Source organism: Hylaeus anthracinus, unplaced genomic scaffold (assembly GCF_026225885.1).
Source record: "Hylaeus anthracinus isolate JK02 unplaced genomic scaffold, UHH_iyHylAnth1.0_haploid 12002, whole genome shotgun sequence".
Classification (NCBI taxonomy): domain Eukaryota; kingdom Metazoa; phylum Arthropoda; class Insecta; order Hymenoptera; family Colletidae; genus Hylaeus; species Hylaeus anthracinus.
Genome location: NW_026534349.1, coordinates 6,778,863 through 6,796,999, shown reverse-complemented (window position 1 = coordinate 6,796,999; position 18,137 = coordinate 6,778,863). Strand labels below are relative to the sequence as shown.

The following is an 18,137-nucleotide window of genomic DNA, read 5'->3' as shown; positions in this document are numbered from 1 at the left end:
TAAGCTGTATAATAAAGAGAGTCGCGGTCCTAGTTTCACAAAAAATTTAATAAATATTTCCTCCGCAAGGTTTGATTGTTACGTTTCCTTAAAACGTAAAAATCGGTATAATTTCGTTCAATATTACACGAGAAATACAGGAAGGATTATCTACCCCTAAAAGGGTCCTAGAATCGCTAGTTACGCCATTGCTGAAAAGGCACGTTTCGAGAGTCGAGAATTGCGAAACGAAGAATCGAAATACGAGTCAAAGAACGAAGAATATACGCGAGAAAAGGGTGGGGAATAGTAAGAAGGCAAAGGGTAAACGGGGGTAAGACAGTGCACGTATTAACAAATTCCTGGCCCTGTTACCGTTCTTGTCTCTCACTCCGCAGCCTGCCCTTTCACTCACTCTCTCTCTGTCCCACTCGCAATAGCTCCCGCTTCACTCCTCGTGAAAATCGATCCGCTACCGGCCTGGACAGTAGTCCCCATCGAGGAACTCGCAAGCGTACCGTCGCGAATAGAAACTTTACCTTATTACCCTCGCATCGGCCGACGACCGCTGTATGCGAGGATCTCCACGGCACAAGTTGCAGGAGCTCATCGACCGGCGTAACTAGTTCTCTTGCTTCCTGCCGTTAATCATATAGTAAACTGTGTTACGACACTGATAGAACGATCCTTGCGAACGGTGAAGATCGATGGTATCGCGGTTAAAACAGCCGCAAGTACAACGAGACGGAATCGAATCGTAGGCAAGCAACGACCTACACGCGCACTCGTCGGCCAACGACGCCAGACTGCGCGAGAGCGCCACCTTTCCTGCCTGTTCTGCTTCACCCCCACTACTATCCCCTCCAGGCGCGAGCCGTGCAACGAACGTAAGGGGTGCACGACACACGAGTGGCGCACAGTGTGCCACCTTACAAATCTAGAGCTTTACTTTATTCCAAAACAAAATGTTCCCGTAGTTTTAATTTTAGTTTAAACCTTATAATAAATTAAACGTTTAGCATGTACTTCTAATATACTTCGCATATTTCTATTAGTTATATATTGGGTTGTCCGGAAAGTCCATGCCGATTTTTGACAGGTGGTGCAGGTCTGAATATGTCGAAATGGCTGAAGACAAATAACATATATACATATGTACATCCCTTAAAAGGTGGAAAGGTTGTGGAACAAAATAGTACCTATGTAATTCAATAAATATACATATAAATAAATGTATATTACGACTCAAATGTGCCTTTGAAGGTTTCTTAAAAATTGGCACGAACTTTCTAGACAACCTAATATAAATAGGTATGTGTTATTATCTTACATGCTTGCTTAGTAGAGATGTCAAGAAAGATAAATATTAGGTTGTCCCAAAAGTTTATTTCGTTTTATTAATAATTAATACATACACAGTATTTTATGTTTTATGTTACATTACAAAATTGTGTACAATTCATTTCGCTCCATTACTGTTACAGCATCAATGTCTAAGAAATTAAATTGTCTATTTATATAAACACTGCCACAGAAAATAATTGAATGGAACTCACGAAAGAAACTTTTGGGACAACCTAATATAATTGAACGAATTTTAAGTAGACGGAGGGAGCGATTAATTTGCGGTGGCATAGTGAGTATCTGGTTAGTGAGTATCTTAGGAACGCCCCTGATCCCTTGTACCATTTTACATTCGTCGTTTACTCTTTCTTACTCTGTTACCTATCGTTTCGTCCTTCTGTACTCTATCTACCCTTTTATCAGTACTTTTCTTCTACTTGTTACATGATGTTTCGTTATATAATTCTATGTAGTGATTTCTTGGTTAAGTACACCCCAACGTTACTAACCCCCATTACTACTTCGTACTTCTCTCACATAACTTTTGACCCACGTTCTTCTAATTCAGTTTCGGTTTCGTTTTATCGTATCGAAATTTCTACGCTCTCATCTCTACATAATTTCCTTTTCCCAGTACGCCCCTTCCCTCTACCTAGCTTTGTTATAATTCTCTCGTGTTACACTCACCTATCTTTCTCTGTATTTTTCTTACCACGTTCCATTCTCTGCCCCTTCCTTCGTATCCTCCTTCTTGTCCTCCACAGCCCGGTCATCATTCGCACAGGCGCACCACGTTCCGAACAGATCCGCGTCTGCGTTCTTCTAACCTTCTTTGTCCCTCCAATTCTTTCTCCATTCGTCCTCTGCCTTCGCTGCCAGACTATTCGTTGAAGTAGCGCGATCTGGAGGGAATTAACCACCCGTTCTACCCTCCCACGTCGGGAATACGTTACGCCACCTGCCGACGTCAGCCGACAGTTGGCGACACGCGTTTTCATACTCTTGCCGCCATCGTCGAGGGACGTATGACCGTGCAGGGGTAAATTATGCACCTAGAACATAAATGACGTTACTAACGTTAATACGTATGCGGTTCTCTCGAACAACATACGTCATGCGCAGGGGTGGAATAACATACGTCACGGCAGGGGTTCGACTTTCTAATTGATGTATAAACGTATAGAAAATTGATGAAATATACAAAAATGGTTACGATTTGCATTTTATCGAAATCTAGCGATTGAAGTAAAAAGTGTACACGCAATCGAAGGGGGACTAGTCACATGGATCACATATATTATTTAATACAGGGGGAGAAATGCGTATCACGGGTTCCCACAGTTCTCGTACCGTATGCTGTTATTGCACGCCACAGTTACGCACAATTATACTGTACACAGTAATAGCATCCATTTATTGCAATTAAACCTCGTGATAACATTATCACGACATCGTATAACGATAACCGATATTACGGTAGTGTCGCGAAATACAGACACGAGTGGATCGTGTCGACAGATTAAACCAATAAACGTCTACGGATATTTTTTGGATTTTTCATCTTCGTGTAATTTGCATGCTACTGAACTATGCCTTGTACGAATTTCCGGCTACTGGCGGAGAAATATCGGATATTTACTTCCGTGGAGCACGATATTGACTATCATATTGATATATTCTACTTACAGGCTTCTTCAATCGTGAACTCGCTACTTCGCTTCTCAAAGTCGAATGTTTAGGAATGCCGCCTTGGAAATATCGCAACAATAATACCGCGTTTTTATGAATGATCTGTCGATAGGTCTTTACGGTGACATAAGAGCCCTCTGGATCGATACAAGTGAAGTTGGCGTGGACCCAATGGGCCCTCATGTTTCAAAAGAGACCAATAGAGCAGAGATGGACAAAACCCTAGGCTTCGAATAAATCTGACATTTGCCGATATGTTTGTCTCGTTTTCTCTTTTGAACATTTTCCAAAGAAGGAACCGAGACAAACACATCGGCAAACTTCAAATTTATTCGAAGCCTAGGGTTTTGTTCATCTCTGCAATAGAGACCTCTCGACAAATTATGTGTTTGTCTATGTACTTATAAGGATAGAGTCATATGTTAATCATACTAGAAAAAAGCAGAATCTTTATGTTTTTCAGACAGGAATAGTATGATAAATTTCATAACAGGAAAAAGAGATTAGCTGCTTCCTTGTGGCAGTAGCGATAAACAATGATTGTAATTGAATCCGTAAATAGAATAAATCTTGGCATAGCCACAACGTGCTCGTTTATACTAATTGATAGGTGAAATAAAATCGAAAGAAAGGATCTAAAGTACGACCGACATTCAGGTGTGGTTCTATCAAAATGGTTTCACTACGTTCTGATTAGAGAAGCGGCACTCCCAGATACATTTCGTTGGAGGAAAGCTTCGAATCGATACGAATCGTTCAAACGAAAAAAATATTACGTAATTTTCGCGGAAATAAAACATAAATTCTCGTTAGAGGATATAGGGTCGAAATGCTATAGAATTCTATTCATTAAAACTGAATAGTAAAGCTAAAGTTAGTATTGTACAGGATGATATTCGTATTTTAATTATTTAGGCTTATTCGGTTCAACCAATTACAATCGATACGACGATCGAACAAATGTCTTCTTATGTATAGTAAACAATTTTAAAGAGGTTAACCTGTTATTGTCGCTTCGTATTACCACGTATTACGAACTAGCAATTTGCTAATTGGTCTCAATAATTAAATTAACATTTACACTGGTGCACATTAATTGTTCTACTTGACAACGATTTTTGTATTTCAAGATCGATCGGATATATGCAAGGTGACCCTGAACGATACTATACGTACATGTTAATTAACTTAGTTGGTAATAGTATAGATTTATTCCAGATGACCCCTACCAAAACCTTTTTTTAATATTGAATAAAAACATTCGCCAATTACGTATGTAGTTCTATTTTTCTTCAGAAAAATTACATAACCTATAATATAACCTATGATCGTTAACATCTAACACTGCAATATTTCTTCTAATTACGTTTTAACACGACATTAGAGAAAACCAATATACTGACATAAAATCTGTGGTAGCATTTTAAAAAATACTTGCGACCTTTATGCCTGCGATAATGTCAGAGCATTCAGTAACGTAATTACTTTCCTTCGTCTTCGCGTCACATTGACTCCCCTATTTTTTTCTATTGAAAGAAATGTTTCGAGGTCACGTTACACATGTTCTTTATCGAGAGACTCAATGATAGCCCCATTATGAAGAAACAGATGGTAAATATTGCATTCCGTTATATTGATGTTTTCAGCAAACTAGTCTATACATCTAACACATAGCTCATGCTAAATCATTTTTAATTCTTACTAGGTAATAATAATCTACTGCCACTTATAAGTCTCTGATCTCTATTATGCTACCATAATTTATGACTATGATACACCTGGCATGCAATATGTATAAATATTGTTTCAAGTTGTCGCAGTGTCAACCATAAGCGACACTTGAGTTTCCAGTACCTGGGTGTAACTTTTTTTATTAATTTGGAAAAATGTTCTTTTATTAAATTTTGATAATAAATCCAAAATTAAACGATTTTACTACACCTGTATTGAAATTTAGCTTATCCTGTGTCCAACTATACTTAAAAATCGTTATCCTTCGATAGCTCAGTTGGTAGAGCGGTGGACTGTAGTTGGCACGTTTGATATATTAGACATCCATAGGTCGCTGGTTCAAATCCGGCTCGAAGGAATTCTTTTTTATTTTTCTTAGTTCGAGCGGAGTACGTGTTATAACGATCAAGTTATTACACCGATATGTTTTTTATATAATATTATTAATTATTTATGTGGCAATCGCTTTTGCAACGGACTACGAGATTATGAACATTACCATACAATAAGTACGTTTGTAGAATTTTAAGAATGTTGCTGGTACTTCCACTTCATAAATTTATTCACGTGCTTTAATTACGGAATAAATGCATGTGTAGAATTAAATAGAACAAAAGGAAGTGAATAGTATTCTTCTAGTTCGCTGAAAAATAAATTATTTACGTATAACATTTGTTTCTTTATATTTGTACTTCATACTACACTGTTAAAGAAAACCAAAAAAATAAAAAATTAATCGTTCGACCGTGACAGGACTCGAACCTGCAATCTTCGGATCCGAAGTCCGACGCCTTATCCATTAGGCCACACGGTCAGTTGCATGACTGTAACTCAACTTTTGATGTTATGGTGCTTTATGTAATATATTATTTTGAAGTATTAAACAATATGCTTTATATTTTATATACGTCCATCTAATATATTTCACATATCATCAATTTTTCTCGCATTATTACTTTGTAATAACTTAACGGTTAGAATACGTTCCCGTATTGGAAAACTAAATAATCGACATTAATAAAAGAATAATCTATATGCATTTACATTACAAAAAAAATTACTAAATTTCCCTTTGTAATATTTTAAGACTGTTTCTTATAAGATTTCCCAAAATTTTTATTTTGAAAGAACGAAGTTAAAAGAATCGGGAATTCTGATTGCTATTTCGTAGAAGTGTAAATTCGGTCGGAAAGTTTCGTTATTACAATGATTTCTTTTCAGTTCATTAGTTATTGTTTTATTAGAAGTATACGTACAAAAAAATAGAACGTTTCCACAGGTTTCTGCAATGTTGATTAATCAAACTTGTGGCGTCATCTAGCAGCAGATGTAGGACAATCATTGTACTACAAAGTATAATAAAGGAATTCGTAATAAAAATGTCAACTTTTCAAACCCAACTTTTGTATGCTTTAGGAAATAGAACTAAAGTTTTGCCCGAGTTAAAAAAGGTGTTTGTTCGTCCTTTAATACAAAGTAAGTTTACTTTTACTATATACATTGATTGTAATTTAGTACACACCTTATCCCACAAGTAATAATGAAATTTGTAATTTGTAGTTGCTGTAAAAGCAATAAATCAAGAACACATAGAAGGAGGAATATTAGACAGGATAAGTCAAAAGTATAACGTGTCAGAACAATCTGTGGATGAATACTATTCAGTAATTTGTACAATATTGAAAGTTCACTTGGGCATATCGTCTCAAAACGTCAAGCCTGCAGAATTCAGACAAGCATTGGATGAATTAAAGTATATTTTCAATCAATTGTATACTGTATTCAATTATCACATAATTTTTTAACCAACAAATTTTTTAATTCCTTAGGTTACCTTCTGATTGTATTGATGATCTGTCTACGGTTGTGTATGGTCAGAAAAGACCAGAGTTGATAGCAGGTCTAATACACAGAACAAAGTTTTATGCACATTTAATATCTTGCAAGTGGCGTGTAGACATCACCATTTCTTCTAGGTAAGAGTAACATATTAATTCTTTTAAAAAGTACTTTTCTTTGTCTTGTATCAGTCTAAATATATTTGTTATTCTTTTCATTTTTAGTATCATAAATAGGGTTTTGGAGCCACATATTATAATGGAATGGACATTCAATAATGGAGAGTGTCAGATATTTGAACTATCTCTATCAAAATTTCATCAGTTAAGGCATGCTGTGGCAACTATACTTGTAGAAATGCAAAAAATTGAACAACAGTGTGCCCTAAAAAACATTGTGTGCAGTTGATAATTGTATACAACTTAATATTATATGTACTTTTAATTTTAACTATGTGCAATATTATTTTACAAATAAATAGACGAGAAAACAGAATTAAGTTTTATATTGCAACATTACAACTATATCTAATGATGTACATAAATAAATAATAAAATAAAACAAAATTACTTTAATATAAGTTTCCATACTGAAATAATCGTATAAATTTGTATGAACTTAATTGTAATTCCAAGTTATAATACGTAAATAAATTTATGTAAGAAACTCATTTTAAAAATCTTTTAACCTTTTTTAAGGGTTGGATGGTATACAAAAGGCTCGAAAATTTTTGGTTTAAGTGTAGTGTGCACATATACGAAATATGTCAATTTCTTCTATAGTAGAGTGCGTGATAAGGAACAGTACAAATGGCGCTTACATTTGTGTAGGTGTACTGTGTACTTAGTTCATGCTGTGAGATTTTCCTGAAAAGATGACGTCTCTATTGAGGAATTGTTTGAAGATCTCACGAAATTTTCCCGTCGCGACACCAAAATGTAAGTAAATTTATTTAGATTCTTTAACATCTGTGTTTCATATTATGTAATAAATTATTAATCAATAGGTTATCCAAATCTTTTTCCTTTAATAAGAACGAACACTACGACAACCGAAAAGACAGAAATACAACGTACGTAATATTATTATTTATCGTATATATTCTGTCATAATTTAATGTTATCATGTATGTTAATAATAATTTTTACTGATATTTCTTTTAACCTTTTTGTATATCTGGTCAACCTTTAAAGTAAATATATATTTTATATTTTAAACATATATGAAAAGATGTATACAGAAAATGTTCTAATTATTCAATAGCAACGGTCCGTAAATCTTCTACTGTGGATGTAGAAAGTTTAAAGGAATTTGGTCAATATGTTGCCGAATGTTTACCAAAATTTGTACAAAAGGTTCAGATAACTACTGGTGATGAACTCGAAGTATTAATTGCTCCCGATGGAATTGTTCCAACTTTAGCATTCTTAAAAGATCATCATAATGCTCAATTTCTTAGCTTGGCAGATATGACTGCAATGGATGTTCCTAGTCGGTTATATAGATTCGAGGTAAGGCTTTGTGCTATATTTTAACATTCTTTATAACAAGTATTATTTTGTGTTTGATCATTTCTAGCTTATCTACAATCTTCTATCGCTAAGATATAACTCACGTATTAGAGTAAAGACATACACTGATGAATTGACACCTGTAGAATCAGCAGAATGTGTATTTGATGCTGCTAATTGGTATGAACGGGAGGTGTGGGATATGTTTGGTGTATTCTTCCGTAATCATTCGGATCTTCGTAGAATTCTTACAGATTATGGTTTTGAAGGACATCCAATGAGAAAAGATTTTCCACTTTCTGGTTATGTTGAGGTAACTTAACATGTTTGGACACTGAATATATAAGTGATGTAAAAAATGTATTCCTGTGTTAGGTACGCTATGACGACGAGAAGAAGCGAGTGGTATGTGAACCACTAGAATTAACACAAGAATTTCGTAGATTTGAACTATCTGCTCCATGGGAACAGTTCCCTAACTTCCGACAAATTCCATCTTCTTCTGAAGATGCATCGAAAAAAAAATAAATTATATAGTTAACATCGTATATTAGACGTTAGACGTTTCTATATTTACACATAGAAAGCATATAAAAATAACAAAAGGGTCGCTCTTTAATTTTCTTTTAATAGTAATTATTAGTTATTGCCCCTCAATAAAACAGGTTGAGACTATGAGTAATTTCTTTATTAATCCTGGAGTGTAAGTAGTTACCCATTTTTATAGGATGCTTCAAATTAGATATGCATACTTCGTGTCATTATTTATTATACATATTGTATAGTATTATAAATGTAATTTATTAATTACAAAGTGCTTATATTCTATTTTGTAAGGCATGTTTTTCGGTGAATTGTAAACAAATCGAATCAATAATAAAATTGACTGGCCCTATTTTTAATGTCCAAGTGTTTACAATAGTTATGAATTATATACATGTTTACCCCTTTCACAAGGGAAGTGTAGAAACAAGTATTCGACTTTCGCGGTTATATATATGCTAAGAAAATTTGACGTGCACTAAATTATATTATTGCATTCTTCGTTAAGTTACGATAGCACCAGCAGCTAGTGCGTTTTTGGCCTAAGTACTTAGTTGTTCCTAAGTGTGCTCTTTTTTTTTCTTTAAATATCAACGAGAACTTACTTTCAAGGAGTAATATTTTTTTTCCGCACTTGTAAGGCAAGATACTTCCAATTTTTGGAGAAAAGAGAAACTTTCGTGTTTCTTAAAAATATATCTTTTGAAAATTGTTTCCCAACAATCCACCTGAAAATGTGCGTGTGGATCGCGTATAACGTCATCACAGTGCCAGTGGTATATACATAACATTCATTCTAACATCACAGTATTTCATAATTATATGCTCATTATATACCGAAACACGCTATATTAACTTCTACAGTAATCATACAACGAAGCTCTTCGTCATCACGAGATTCCTGGATCCCGGGCTACGAATGCTCTACAATTTCTCGATTTGATTGGCTTTCTCCAGAGCGTGTTGTCTCTTTCTAATGAACGGCACGAAACCCCACAAAGCTGCACCTACAACTAAAATGATTCCCAAGATGCTAAAGATCGGACCGTAGCTTCCAATTTGTTCGTATATAAGGCCACAAATGGGCGGGCCGACCAGTTGTATAATTCCGTTGACGAATAACGAAATACCGTACGAAGAAGTTAGCTTTTCCGTCCCCAGCATGTCAGCCATGATAACCGCGGTGATACCGACGTAAATACCGGACGCCAAACCAAAAATACCGCAGTAAACTGACAGCATGATATAATCCGTGGCTATCGGTAAAACGGCTAATGAGATTCCAGAGACGAGTAACCCTCCAACGAAGTACCAATGCTTAGGCATTATCGAGACATCGGAGAGGGCCGAGCCCCCGATACGTCCTATTAAATCTAAAATCGAGACGATCGAAAGTAAAAGGGAAGACCTGTTTTTATCGAACTTCAAAGAATTCGCGTACGCTGGAAGCAGTATAACGAAATTCGTATAGCTGACGGCGTTCGTCGAGTTTGAGATCAAAATCACGAGATATATAGGATCCTTGAGTAGGCTGAAATCGAAGAACTTATTCTCCTGTTTCTCCTCGTTCTTCTTGTTCGTTTCATCCGTAGCCTTTCTCGAGAACGTGTTCGATATAGCGTTCAGAGTCAGCGTGGATGCTCTCTCCGGATGCAGAGAGGAAAGAGTGCTCCCGTGATACGGCGTGCTAACGTAATTGAACGATGACGTGCTGGGCGATTGGAAGGGTGACTTGCGTCTTGATAATTTGCCAAAATCACCGCCACGTTCGGGAACGGCGTGCAAGGCTGGCGTGCTGTGCATTTGACCGGTTATTTCTCGCCCCGTAGGCATACTTATTTTTCTCGTTCTCGTTTGCACCGGAGTATTTTTATAATATTCTAATGCGACGCTAGACGCACTCTTTGGTACTATCGGGGCAGCCTTCTCGTTCGCGGAAGAAATCATATTATTCAATTTCTTCTCGTCTTCGGGACTAGTTACGATTATAGATGCTGCTTCCAAGTCGTGGTCGTTCGACTTATTCGACGGCGAAGCGGGCACCATGTGTTTTTCCACCGGTTCGTATAACAGAGCACTCGCCCATACATTCAAAGTGACAGCACCCATTATTAATACTGCACCTCTGTAAAAAAGCAAAATAAACTTTAGCACATCGTTCAGTCTATCGTTACGAATGATATAGCTTACAATATCGTCATCAGGTAATTCCATGGCTGTTGGGGAAGAACAAAATAGAATCGAAACGAACATTAGTGAACGGCGCAGCTTCAAATTCAATTACAAAAATATAACGAAATATAGACGTAGGCACGTTACTTTTACTAGACATCGGACAATTTGATAATATATCACATTCTTAAATTATGAATGTTACATTAAAGTTACACAGTTAATGAATGAATGAGAATACAAACACATTCGTTTAATAATTGTACAAACATGGAATGGAATAGGAGATATTTTTAAATATTTGATGATCGTCTTATTAGGATCTTAATGTAAAGACTATGATGCAATAAAATGAAAGTAATTCAGAAGATAATAAATACAAGCGTCTACAGGAACGCTTTATTCTTTATATTCCTTGCATACGGAGTTAATTACATAATCAGAACATATAAAAATGCATTTCTTAGAGTTTATAAATTATAAAAAGTATAAAAGTCAATACCGTGGATTACAGGTACTCCGTATATACAATTTCGTTAATAGAGTCTGTGGTTATTAATCCATAACATACAAGACATTGTCGTTGACTGTTTCTTTAAATATTATAATACTTTTAATAATACTGGATTTCACACATTGTAAACTATCACAGATAAATCATCACAAGCGAAGTCTTATTTAGTCATTCGCATAAATTAATTTTGTTCTTTGGTTACTTTGTGTGGTATAACTTGTAAATTCAATATTTGTTGTACTCTCAAATAATTGATTTAAATAATTTACAAAGTACTGTACAGATGTACCATAGTCTATGGACCTTAATCATATTTTAATCAGGGCACAGACTATGGCGCATCCGATTTTGTGCCACGACCTGAAACCTAGCACTTCGACAAACTACGCAACGACATACAAAATTTAATAAAAAAAGAAAAAGAAATATCAAAGACGAGACGCGCATCCCTTCGCGTTTTAAATAGATTGGGACGGCAGTTATATTTATACCATGTTTCAGATCGCGTACAATATTCTTTGCCGTAAGAGAAGTTCATCTTCTTCGAAATCGCGTTTTCCCTGTCTTCTTCCATGGAACACATTTCTCTGCAACAAAAGAAAAATAAAGGGTACGCTTAGACGTGACAGAGATTTTACCCTTACGCATCTATTGTTTGGTATTCGAGTCAACTATGTATGTAGAAATAAAATGGTTTACGTTCAATTCGTCACGCGTAACGCGTTCCACGATTTGCGATGACTAGAATTTAATCGATACGCGATTTATTCGTTATTTAAACGACCAAAATTCTCTCATCGAAACGTCATTCGACGCAGCACAGTGTTCACCCCACTGCTGGAAAGAAAACTGGAAAATAAATGATGACAACACGAACTAGCAGTTTTGTCTGACTTACATTGAAGTATCATCTAACGTACACTCATACTTGTGATTAGTTGATAAGGACGTCTACTCCACACGTTCACGTTCCCGTTAAATAAATAAGGAAACAAGAACAACCATACCAAAATAAAAACGCATGTCCGACGGAACGATAAATAGTATAATTTGTTTTCTTTTTCCTCAATTATGACTGAACACCTCTACCAGTAATCGTAACGTCGAAAAATGAAACGAGTTATTCGAAGTTATCGTTGTCTATTTTTTTTCTTTTTTTTTGCCACATGTTTAACACCAGACACGTGAGCATCACGCGTCCGTCGTATAATGCGTGCACGTAAAAATATGCAAATACTTTCAACGTCAACCCGTACGTTTCCGTGGTTCTCGCGAACGTGATTATTACGTATGCAAACACAACAAAAGACTTGCATATACACGGTTTTATGCATCGCTAACTGATTGTTCGACGGGTCGTTCTCTTCCTGTTTAATCGAGTACAAAGCGAATCCGATTCAAAAAGACAAAATTGTGTTATCTACTATCGTACGTATTTGTATTTCGAATAAAAATGTACACACTTACGTTGGCTAGCAGTAACTTTAATCGTAATACTTATTTGCATGCAAATTATGTAAATTAAGAATTGTATCGTATTTACACTAAAAAAGACAGAAGTGGGGAACCACGTCACTTCGCTAATTCATACATTGCATAGACTTGTTCAATGATAACAACGCCCGAAATAGTGCTTTCGGAATTTTTGTTTGCCCGAGTATTTGCTTCGTCGTGACTTGAAAACTGCTTAACCTATCACGTTTATATGCGAGTGTAGACACCTTTCCAATTCAAAAAAAATGGACTTTGTATTGGATTTTGTTCGTGTTGTAATATGTAAAACCAAATGGAAAGAATATCTTTGGCACTCACTCGTTTCAGTTACCACTGTGTATGTAAAAATTTACTCGCTATCTTCCACTATAAAATATACTTAACATTAAAAATAAATTTAAAAAGCGTATTAACGAAGAAGATGAATGATTCGCGTAATATACGAGAGAGCCGCAGATTCCCCATCCCTGCACTAAACGTTTCATGAAACGTATCGCGATATCTTGATTGTAACAATCGTGTGCGAAGTTTTTAAATGAACCACCCGGCCAAGGAAGTCGTCCTTATTACGATGAATGAAAGTCATCACGGCATAATCGGGAAGCCTCGCATAATCGTATGGCCCAGGCGTACTTGCGATCCATCTCGCTACCTTCACATTGTGGTTGGGTCTAATTTAAAATAGCGTCAAAACATATCACTCAAAGTGTAATTGTTTACGTGGTTTGAAAGTATGGGTCGCGTACATTTTGACTAAAATACGGATAAACACACATAAAAAAAAAAAAAAAAAAAAAACAAAAACAAACGCATGTAACGGAATATGTTTCTTACCTAAACACGTCGAGAGCGGCTCATTATTTACGACTTCATGTGCCGTTTCAGTTGCAGACATCGGGTTAGTATATAAATTTGCTCGGTTATAACGGCGAGGTCGGTAATTCATCGCGAGCCTAGCACTTCCTCTACAATCGATGATGTTTCTTTACACGTATGTATACATTACCGTACAAACGTCGAACAAGTTAATGTTCGTTATCTTTAGTGACGACGAGTTTGATAGAAAAGCTGTAAAATCAGCTATAAAAGCTGTAAATTTACAGAGATATACAATAGTGTTCTGTACACAAATTCACGCGTGGTTTATCTGTACATCTCGTGAGAGGGACTCTCTGTGCATGCACATCAATCAACTTTACATTTATTTAATAAATTATAATAATGGATGTATCAATACTCACCAAGGTAATCTTCACAAAATATTACGACAAGAACACTTTATTTACAGACCTTCACGAGAACGAGAAGATGCACGTAAAAAAAATACACAAATTGTCTTGTATCTTTGTAACACTCATTTCAATGTTACAAATTACAATAAAGTTGGACAATTAAGGCCACAAATCACAAATATATTAAATTTTGTCAAAATCAATTAAAATTAGTGTATGAAAACATAATTTAATTTTATTATTTTGTCTAGGTCGTTGAAAAGATTAATGAAAACATATCCAAAAAAATATTAATTCACAGGGGAATATTATTATATCAATTTAAATCAAAGAAATACTGTTAGATAAATGCATATTGAACGGTTTTCTGTCCATCTTTCTTAAATCATAATTTTAATGTCTATCAGAAAAATAAGATCATACCTGTCTACTCATTAATGTAACAAAAAACATACCTGTATCCATATTCTCGTAGAAGAATTCCAAGAATGGGTGGAAGGAATATAGAACCTAAAGCGCTACCAGATATGCAAAGCCCATTTGCAAGTCCACGTAACCGTACAAAGTAAGAAGTTACAATGTACACGGTTGGAGGGAAAGCCAATCCTGCTCCTATTCCTACCAGAACACCATAGCTAAAAGCAAACCAATTAATTACATTGTATCTTAGAGATGAACGCAATATGTATTAAGAACATGTTTTCTTGTTAATAATAACATAATTACCTAATACACAAAAAGGCCACAGAGTTTGCAAAATAACTCAGCATCATTCCTACAGCAGCAAATGTTCCTCCTATGAGTGTTACCGTTCTATATGAGTATTTAACCGATAACACACTGGAAAGAGGTCCTACAAGCAAAAATAAGTTACTAAGCAAAACAAGGCTTATATAAAAAGTTACAATCTTCCAACAAAAACATTGCTAGAAAAAACATATGCAAATCTTACCCAGTGAACTATATAGAAAATAGCATAAAGCTGGGATCCAGGCAGCTGTAGATGGTGACGTATCAAAAACTTCAAGAAATTCAACAAACAGAACACCAAATGATTTCACTGTTCCTGGGATAAGAAGATTGACCATGACGGATGCTAAAAGTACAAGCCATCCCCATCCTCCATCCGGTGGAACTAGTTCTTCTTCGGATGTTACATTTTTAACTGAATAACAAAATAATTACCAATCCAATCACAATACATATTTTTGAAGAAAAAAAAACCTTACTAAAAAGATCATATTACTTACTTTATAATTTAAAAATTTCTACTTTTATTTACAATAAAAAAAATTATTACAAGTATGTAAACACTATATTACGTTACAAATCGCTATGTTCACGTTAAAAGCCAAAGATAAATACCGAAACATTTTCTAATTTTAGAATATACCAGAGAGATGGATAAAAATTTATCAAGATAAAAATCTCGAATAATAAATAAAACAAACAAAATTTTATAGATTACTGGTTCAATAAAAATTGGAATTCGAATTTATACTTCGATATAATGATATATCCTGTATCGTGCATGTGGAAACATTCGTGAGAATCATGAATAAATCGCTATAGGGATTAGTCATTCTATATTCAAATAAAATCTTGCCTATCTTCGATGCAAAACAAACCATTCAGCGAGAAACATTTTTATTACGAACATTTTATAAAATATAGTTTAATCTGCAAACGAAAACAGAAGAAAGAAGAAGATGAACGACTCCGATGCACCTGTTATTAGAATTTACCCAAAAAATTTTGTTTTCACGACTGAAATGTAACATATTTTTAGACGTCTATGTATTAACATTTTTTCTTTACCAAAACTTGAATTACCAATTAAAAAAATAAACGACCATCGATTGTTTCAAAAACTCGAATAAATTTCAATGTATAACGACTCACCGTGTTTGTTGGTCCCGTTGACATTTTTTTTCTCATTTTCCGAACGCTGCGACACTAGCTTATAATTTCCCTTGCCTTTGCTCGCCCCGAATTTGATGTTGATTCCATTGTCTTGATCTTGGACTCGTTGCATTGTCATCAACCTTTTCTTTCACGTTCACACTCGCGCGCGCGCGCGCATATACAGGCATACGCTACGTATGGAAATTTGTACAAAGAAGGAAAAAGCGAAACCGATCGCAAATGCTACAAAGAAAAATAAACTAACGCGCGATTACCGTGTACAGTCATACGAACGGATAGATGCAACGAAAAATGAAGAAAGAAAAGAACCAAAAAAAGGAAATAAGCTCGAAAGTAAACGATAACGAGCGAATACACGTTGAATTGAAACACGGAATAGATATAAAGGGAGCTGTGAGTGCACCGATATCAATGTTCACAAACTGCAGGATCAGCAGTTGTGTCCTCCTCTCCGATGGCTTCGGACTTCATCAATTTCAAACTGTTGCTAGTCACACCTACGCCGTGGTTTATTCTGTTCCCCTGATAAGGTGAACTTCGTCGTGATCCGGTCATAGACCTTCTCCGTGTTAACGATTTCCTTCGAAATAAAGGATAATATCCGCGATGTAATTGACCTGACGCCACCAATTGCGATCCGCAATGCGCCGATGTTGCGAGCAGTTTAACAACTGGGGTAACACCACCGCCCGTATCTCTTGCTCTCGATACTTTGTCAAATTGCATAGAGCACATAAACAATCGCATGTATACGGGATTCTCAGGCACGGTTCACTGTCATCCCGTGCGTAGAGTCGACGATATCACCACCCGCGATGCACGACGCGCAAGCAAAACAGCTCTTCCGTCACAGAACGACCGATCAGCTGTGTATCACGCAGGGCCGCTTGCCACTACTTCATCCTTTCTCCCACCATGCCCATTGGTCCTCCTGTTTCACCCTTCCACTCCGATGTCAGATTGAGGACGCGAGTCATAGAGAATTCTCCCCCTGCACACGTACACCAGCGCGCCGAATCGCGTGTACGTGAGCTGACCGCTTCGGGTAGCTTCGGGGATGCGAGAAAGAGAACGAATACGAGCGTGTCCTTCTCTCTCTGGACACAACAGCTGAAGCCTGAACTGTCGGCAAACAGGAATACGATCTTGACTGTTGGTCGTGTTTACTCCTCTAGATGGAAAATTGTAATTACCAGTGACAGCAATTACGATATCTATCGTCACTCCACAATTAAAGTCGTAGTTGCTAAGTGCAATTGCTACAATTACGAGCGTAATTGCCACTCGCTGCGATTAACATTACAATACCACCTGAGAAATCGGAACGCCTTGCTAAATTACTCTTTTTTTAGATTCAGTTGTGAACGAAATTATGTTATGTTCCATACAGGTATAAAAATGTGTAAAGTACGTGGCAACGTACAGGAGATAACTAGAATACAGAGGTATACAGAAGGAAAAAAACAAGGTTTCCAGCGTTCCAACATCTGTGTTACATAAAAGCTAAATTTGATGTGTTCATGGCAGATGTACAATCAAAAGGTGGTTAAATAAAACGTAATCCAATCGACAGTTACAGACTACATTGTATGTTGATCGTGATTGACCATGGTTACAATTATACCCGTAATGGTGATCGACAGTAATTAATGATTGCAAAATGTAATCTGTAATTGCAGTTAAGATGATTGAATAGGTGATCAATAGCAACTGTAATTGTAAAACGTTGACATAGTCTGTCTACAAGAGTGAATGAACGACCGTCAGTCAAGATCGAATCGTATTCGCCGACAAGTCGATTTCAGTCATGCTAACAATGAGAGCGAGAAGTAAAGGGCTTACATTCGCCGTCTCTCTCGACTCCCCGAATTTGCTCGAAGCGCTAAGTTAATGTATACGTAGGGTCGTGCATCGGTGTGCACGTGGAGGGGGAAATGCTCCATGACTCTCGCCTCAGCCTGACATCGGAGCTCCTTCCCTCCAGCATTCGACGATTCTCCCACCCTTTAGTAAATGTTATACTCTCTTTATACTTCTCCTTTCCTGTCTCTAGCTCTCTTTCTCTATTACCTTCTATATTCCAGGCTTGCATAGAGGAAAAGAGATTACACCGAGGAACACGAGGGAATGGAAAATTTACGACGGGACACGAGAGGACGGCCC

At 36.3% G+C, this 18,137-nt stretch overlaps 4 protein-coding genes and 2 non-coding genes across 11 annotated transcripts in view; 3 read left to right on the top strand and 3 right to left on the bottom strand.

The window, feature by feature from the left end:
* LOC128892277 (cholesterol transporter ABCA5-like) overlaps window positions 1-806 on the bottom strand; it is a 31,811-nt gene extending 31,005 nt beyond the window's left edge. For all 6 annotated transcript variants that reach the window (XM_054152575.1, XM_054152581.1, XM_054152580.1 and 3 more), the window contains exon 1: window positions 519-806. The gene's annotated coding sequence lies outside the window, so the exon portion shown is untranslated. The remainder of the gene's footprint in view (window positions 1-518) is intronic.
* A 4,199-nt stretch (window positions 807-5,005) lies between these two features.
* On the top strand, window positions 5,006-5,101 carry Trnay-gua (transfer RNA tyrosine (anticodon GUA)). The gene is made up of 2 exons: window positions 5,006-5,042; window positions 5,066-5,101. It is a non-coding gene; the product is annotated as a tRNA-Tyr (tRNA).
* A 383-nt stretch (window positions 5,102-5,484) lies between these two features.
* On the bottom strand, window positions 5,485-5,557 carry Trnar-ucg (transfer RNA arginine (anticodon UCG)). Its single transcript has one exon. It is a non-coding gene; the product is annotated as a tRNA-Arg (tRNA).
* A 500-nt stretch (window positions 5,558-6,057) lies between these two features.
* Window positions 6,058-7,252, top strand: LOC128892299 (COMM domain-containing protein 5-like). The gene is made up of 4 exons (XM_054152631.1): window positions 6,058-6,219; window positions 6,304-6,496; window positions 6,573-6,719; window positions 6,807-7,252. The coding sequence occupies exons 1-4, from the start codon at window positions 6,123-6,125 to the stop codon at window positions 6,988-6,990; spliced, it is 621 nt and encodes a 206-aa protein (XP_054008606.1). The 5' UTR covers window positions 6,058-6,122; the 3' UTR covers window positions 6,991-7,252.
* Window positions 7,253-7,362: 110 nt separating this feature from the next.
* LOC128892295 (NADH dehydrogenase [ubiquinone] iron-sulfur protein 3, mitochondrial) lies at window positions 7,363-8,990 on the top strand. Its single transcript, XM_054152627.1, has 5 exons — window positions 7,363-7,520; window positions 7,589-7,654; window positions 7,846-8,093; window positions 8,161-8,406; window positions 8,469-8,990. Exons 1-5 carry the CDS (start codon window positions 7,457-7,459, stop codon window positions 8,619-8,621), a joined length of 777 nt encoding a protein of 258 aa, XP_054008602.1. The 5' UTR covers window positions 7,363-7,456; the 3' UTR covers window positions 8,622-8,990.
* LOC128892287 (monocarboxylate transporter 9) lies at window positions 8,971-16,877 on the bottom strand. The gene is made up of 5 exons (XM_054152616.1): window positions 15,951-16,877; window positions 15,001-15,213; window positions 14,775-14,901; window positions 14,504-14,683; window positions 8,971-10,761 (listed from the first exon to the last, which is right to left on the bottom strand). Exons 1-5 carry the CDS (start codon window positions 16,087-16,089, stop codon window positions 9,561-9,563), a joined length of 1,860 nt encoding a protein of 619 aa, XP_054008591.1. The 5' UTR covers window positions 16,090-16,877; the 3' UTR covers window positions 8,971-9,560.
* Between the last annotated feature and the right edge of the window lie 1,260 nt (window positions 16,878-18,137).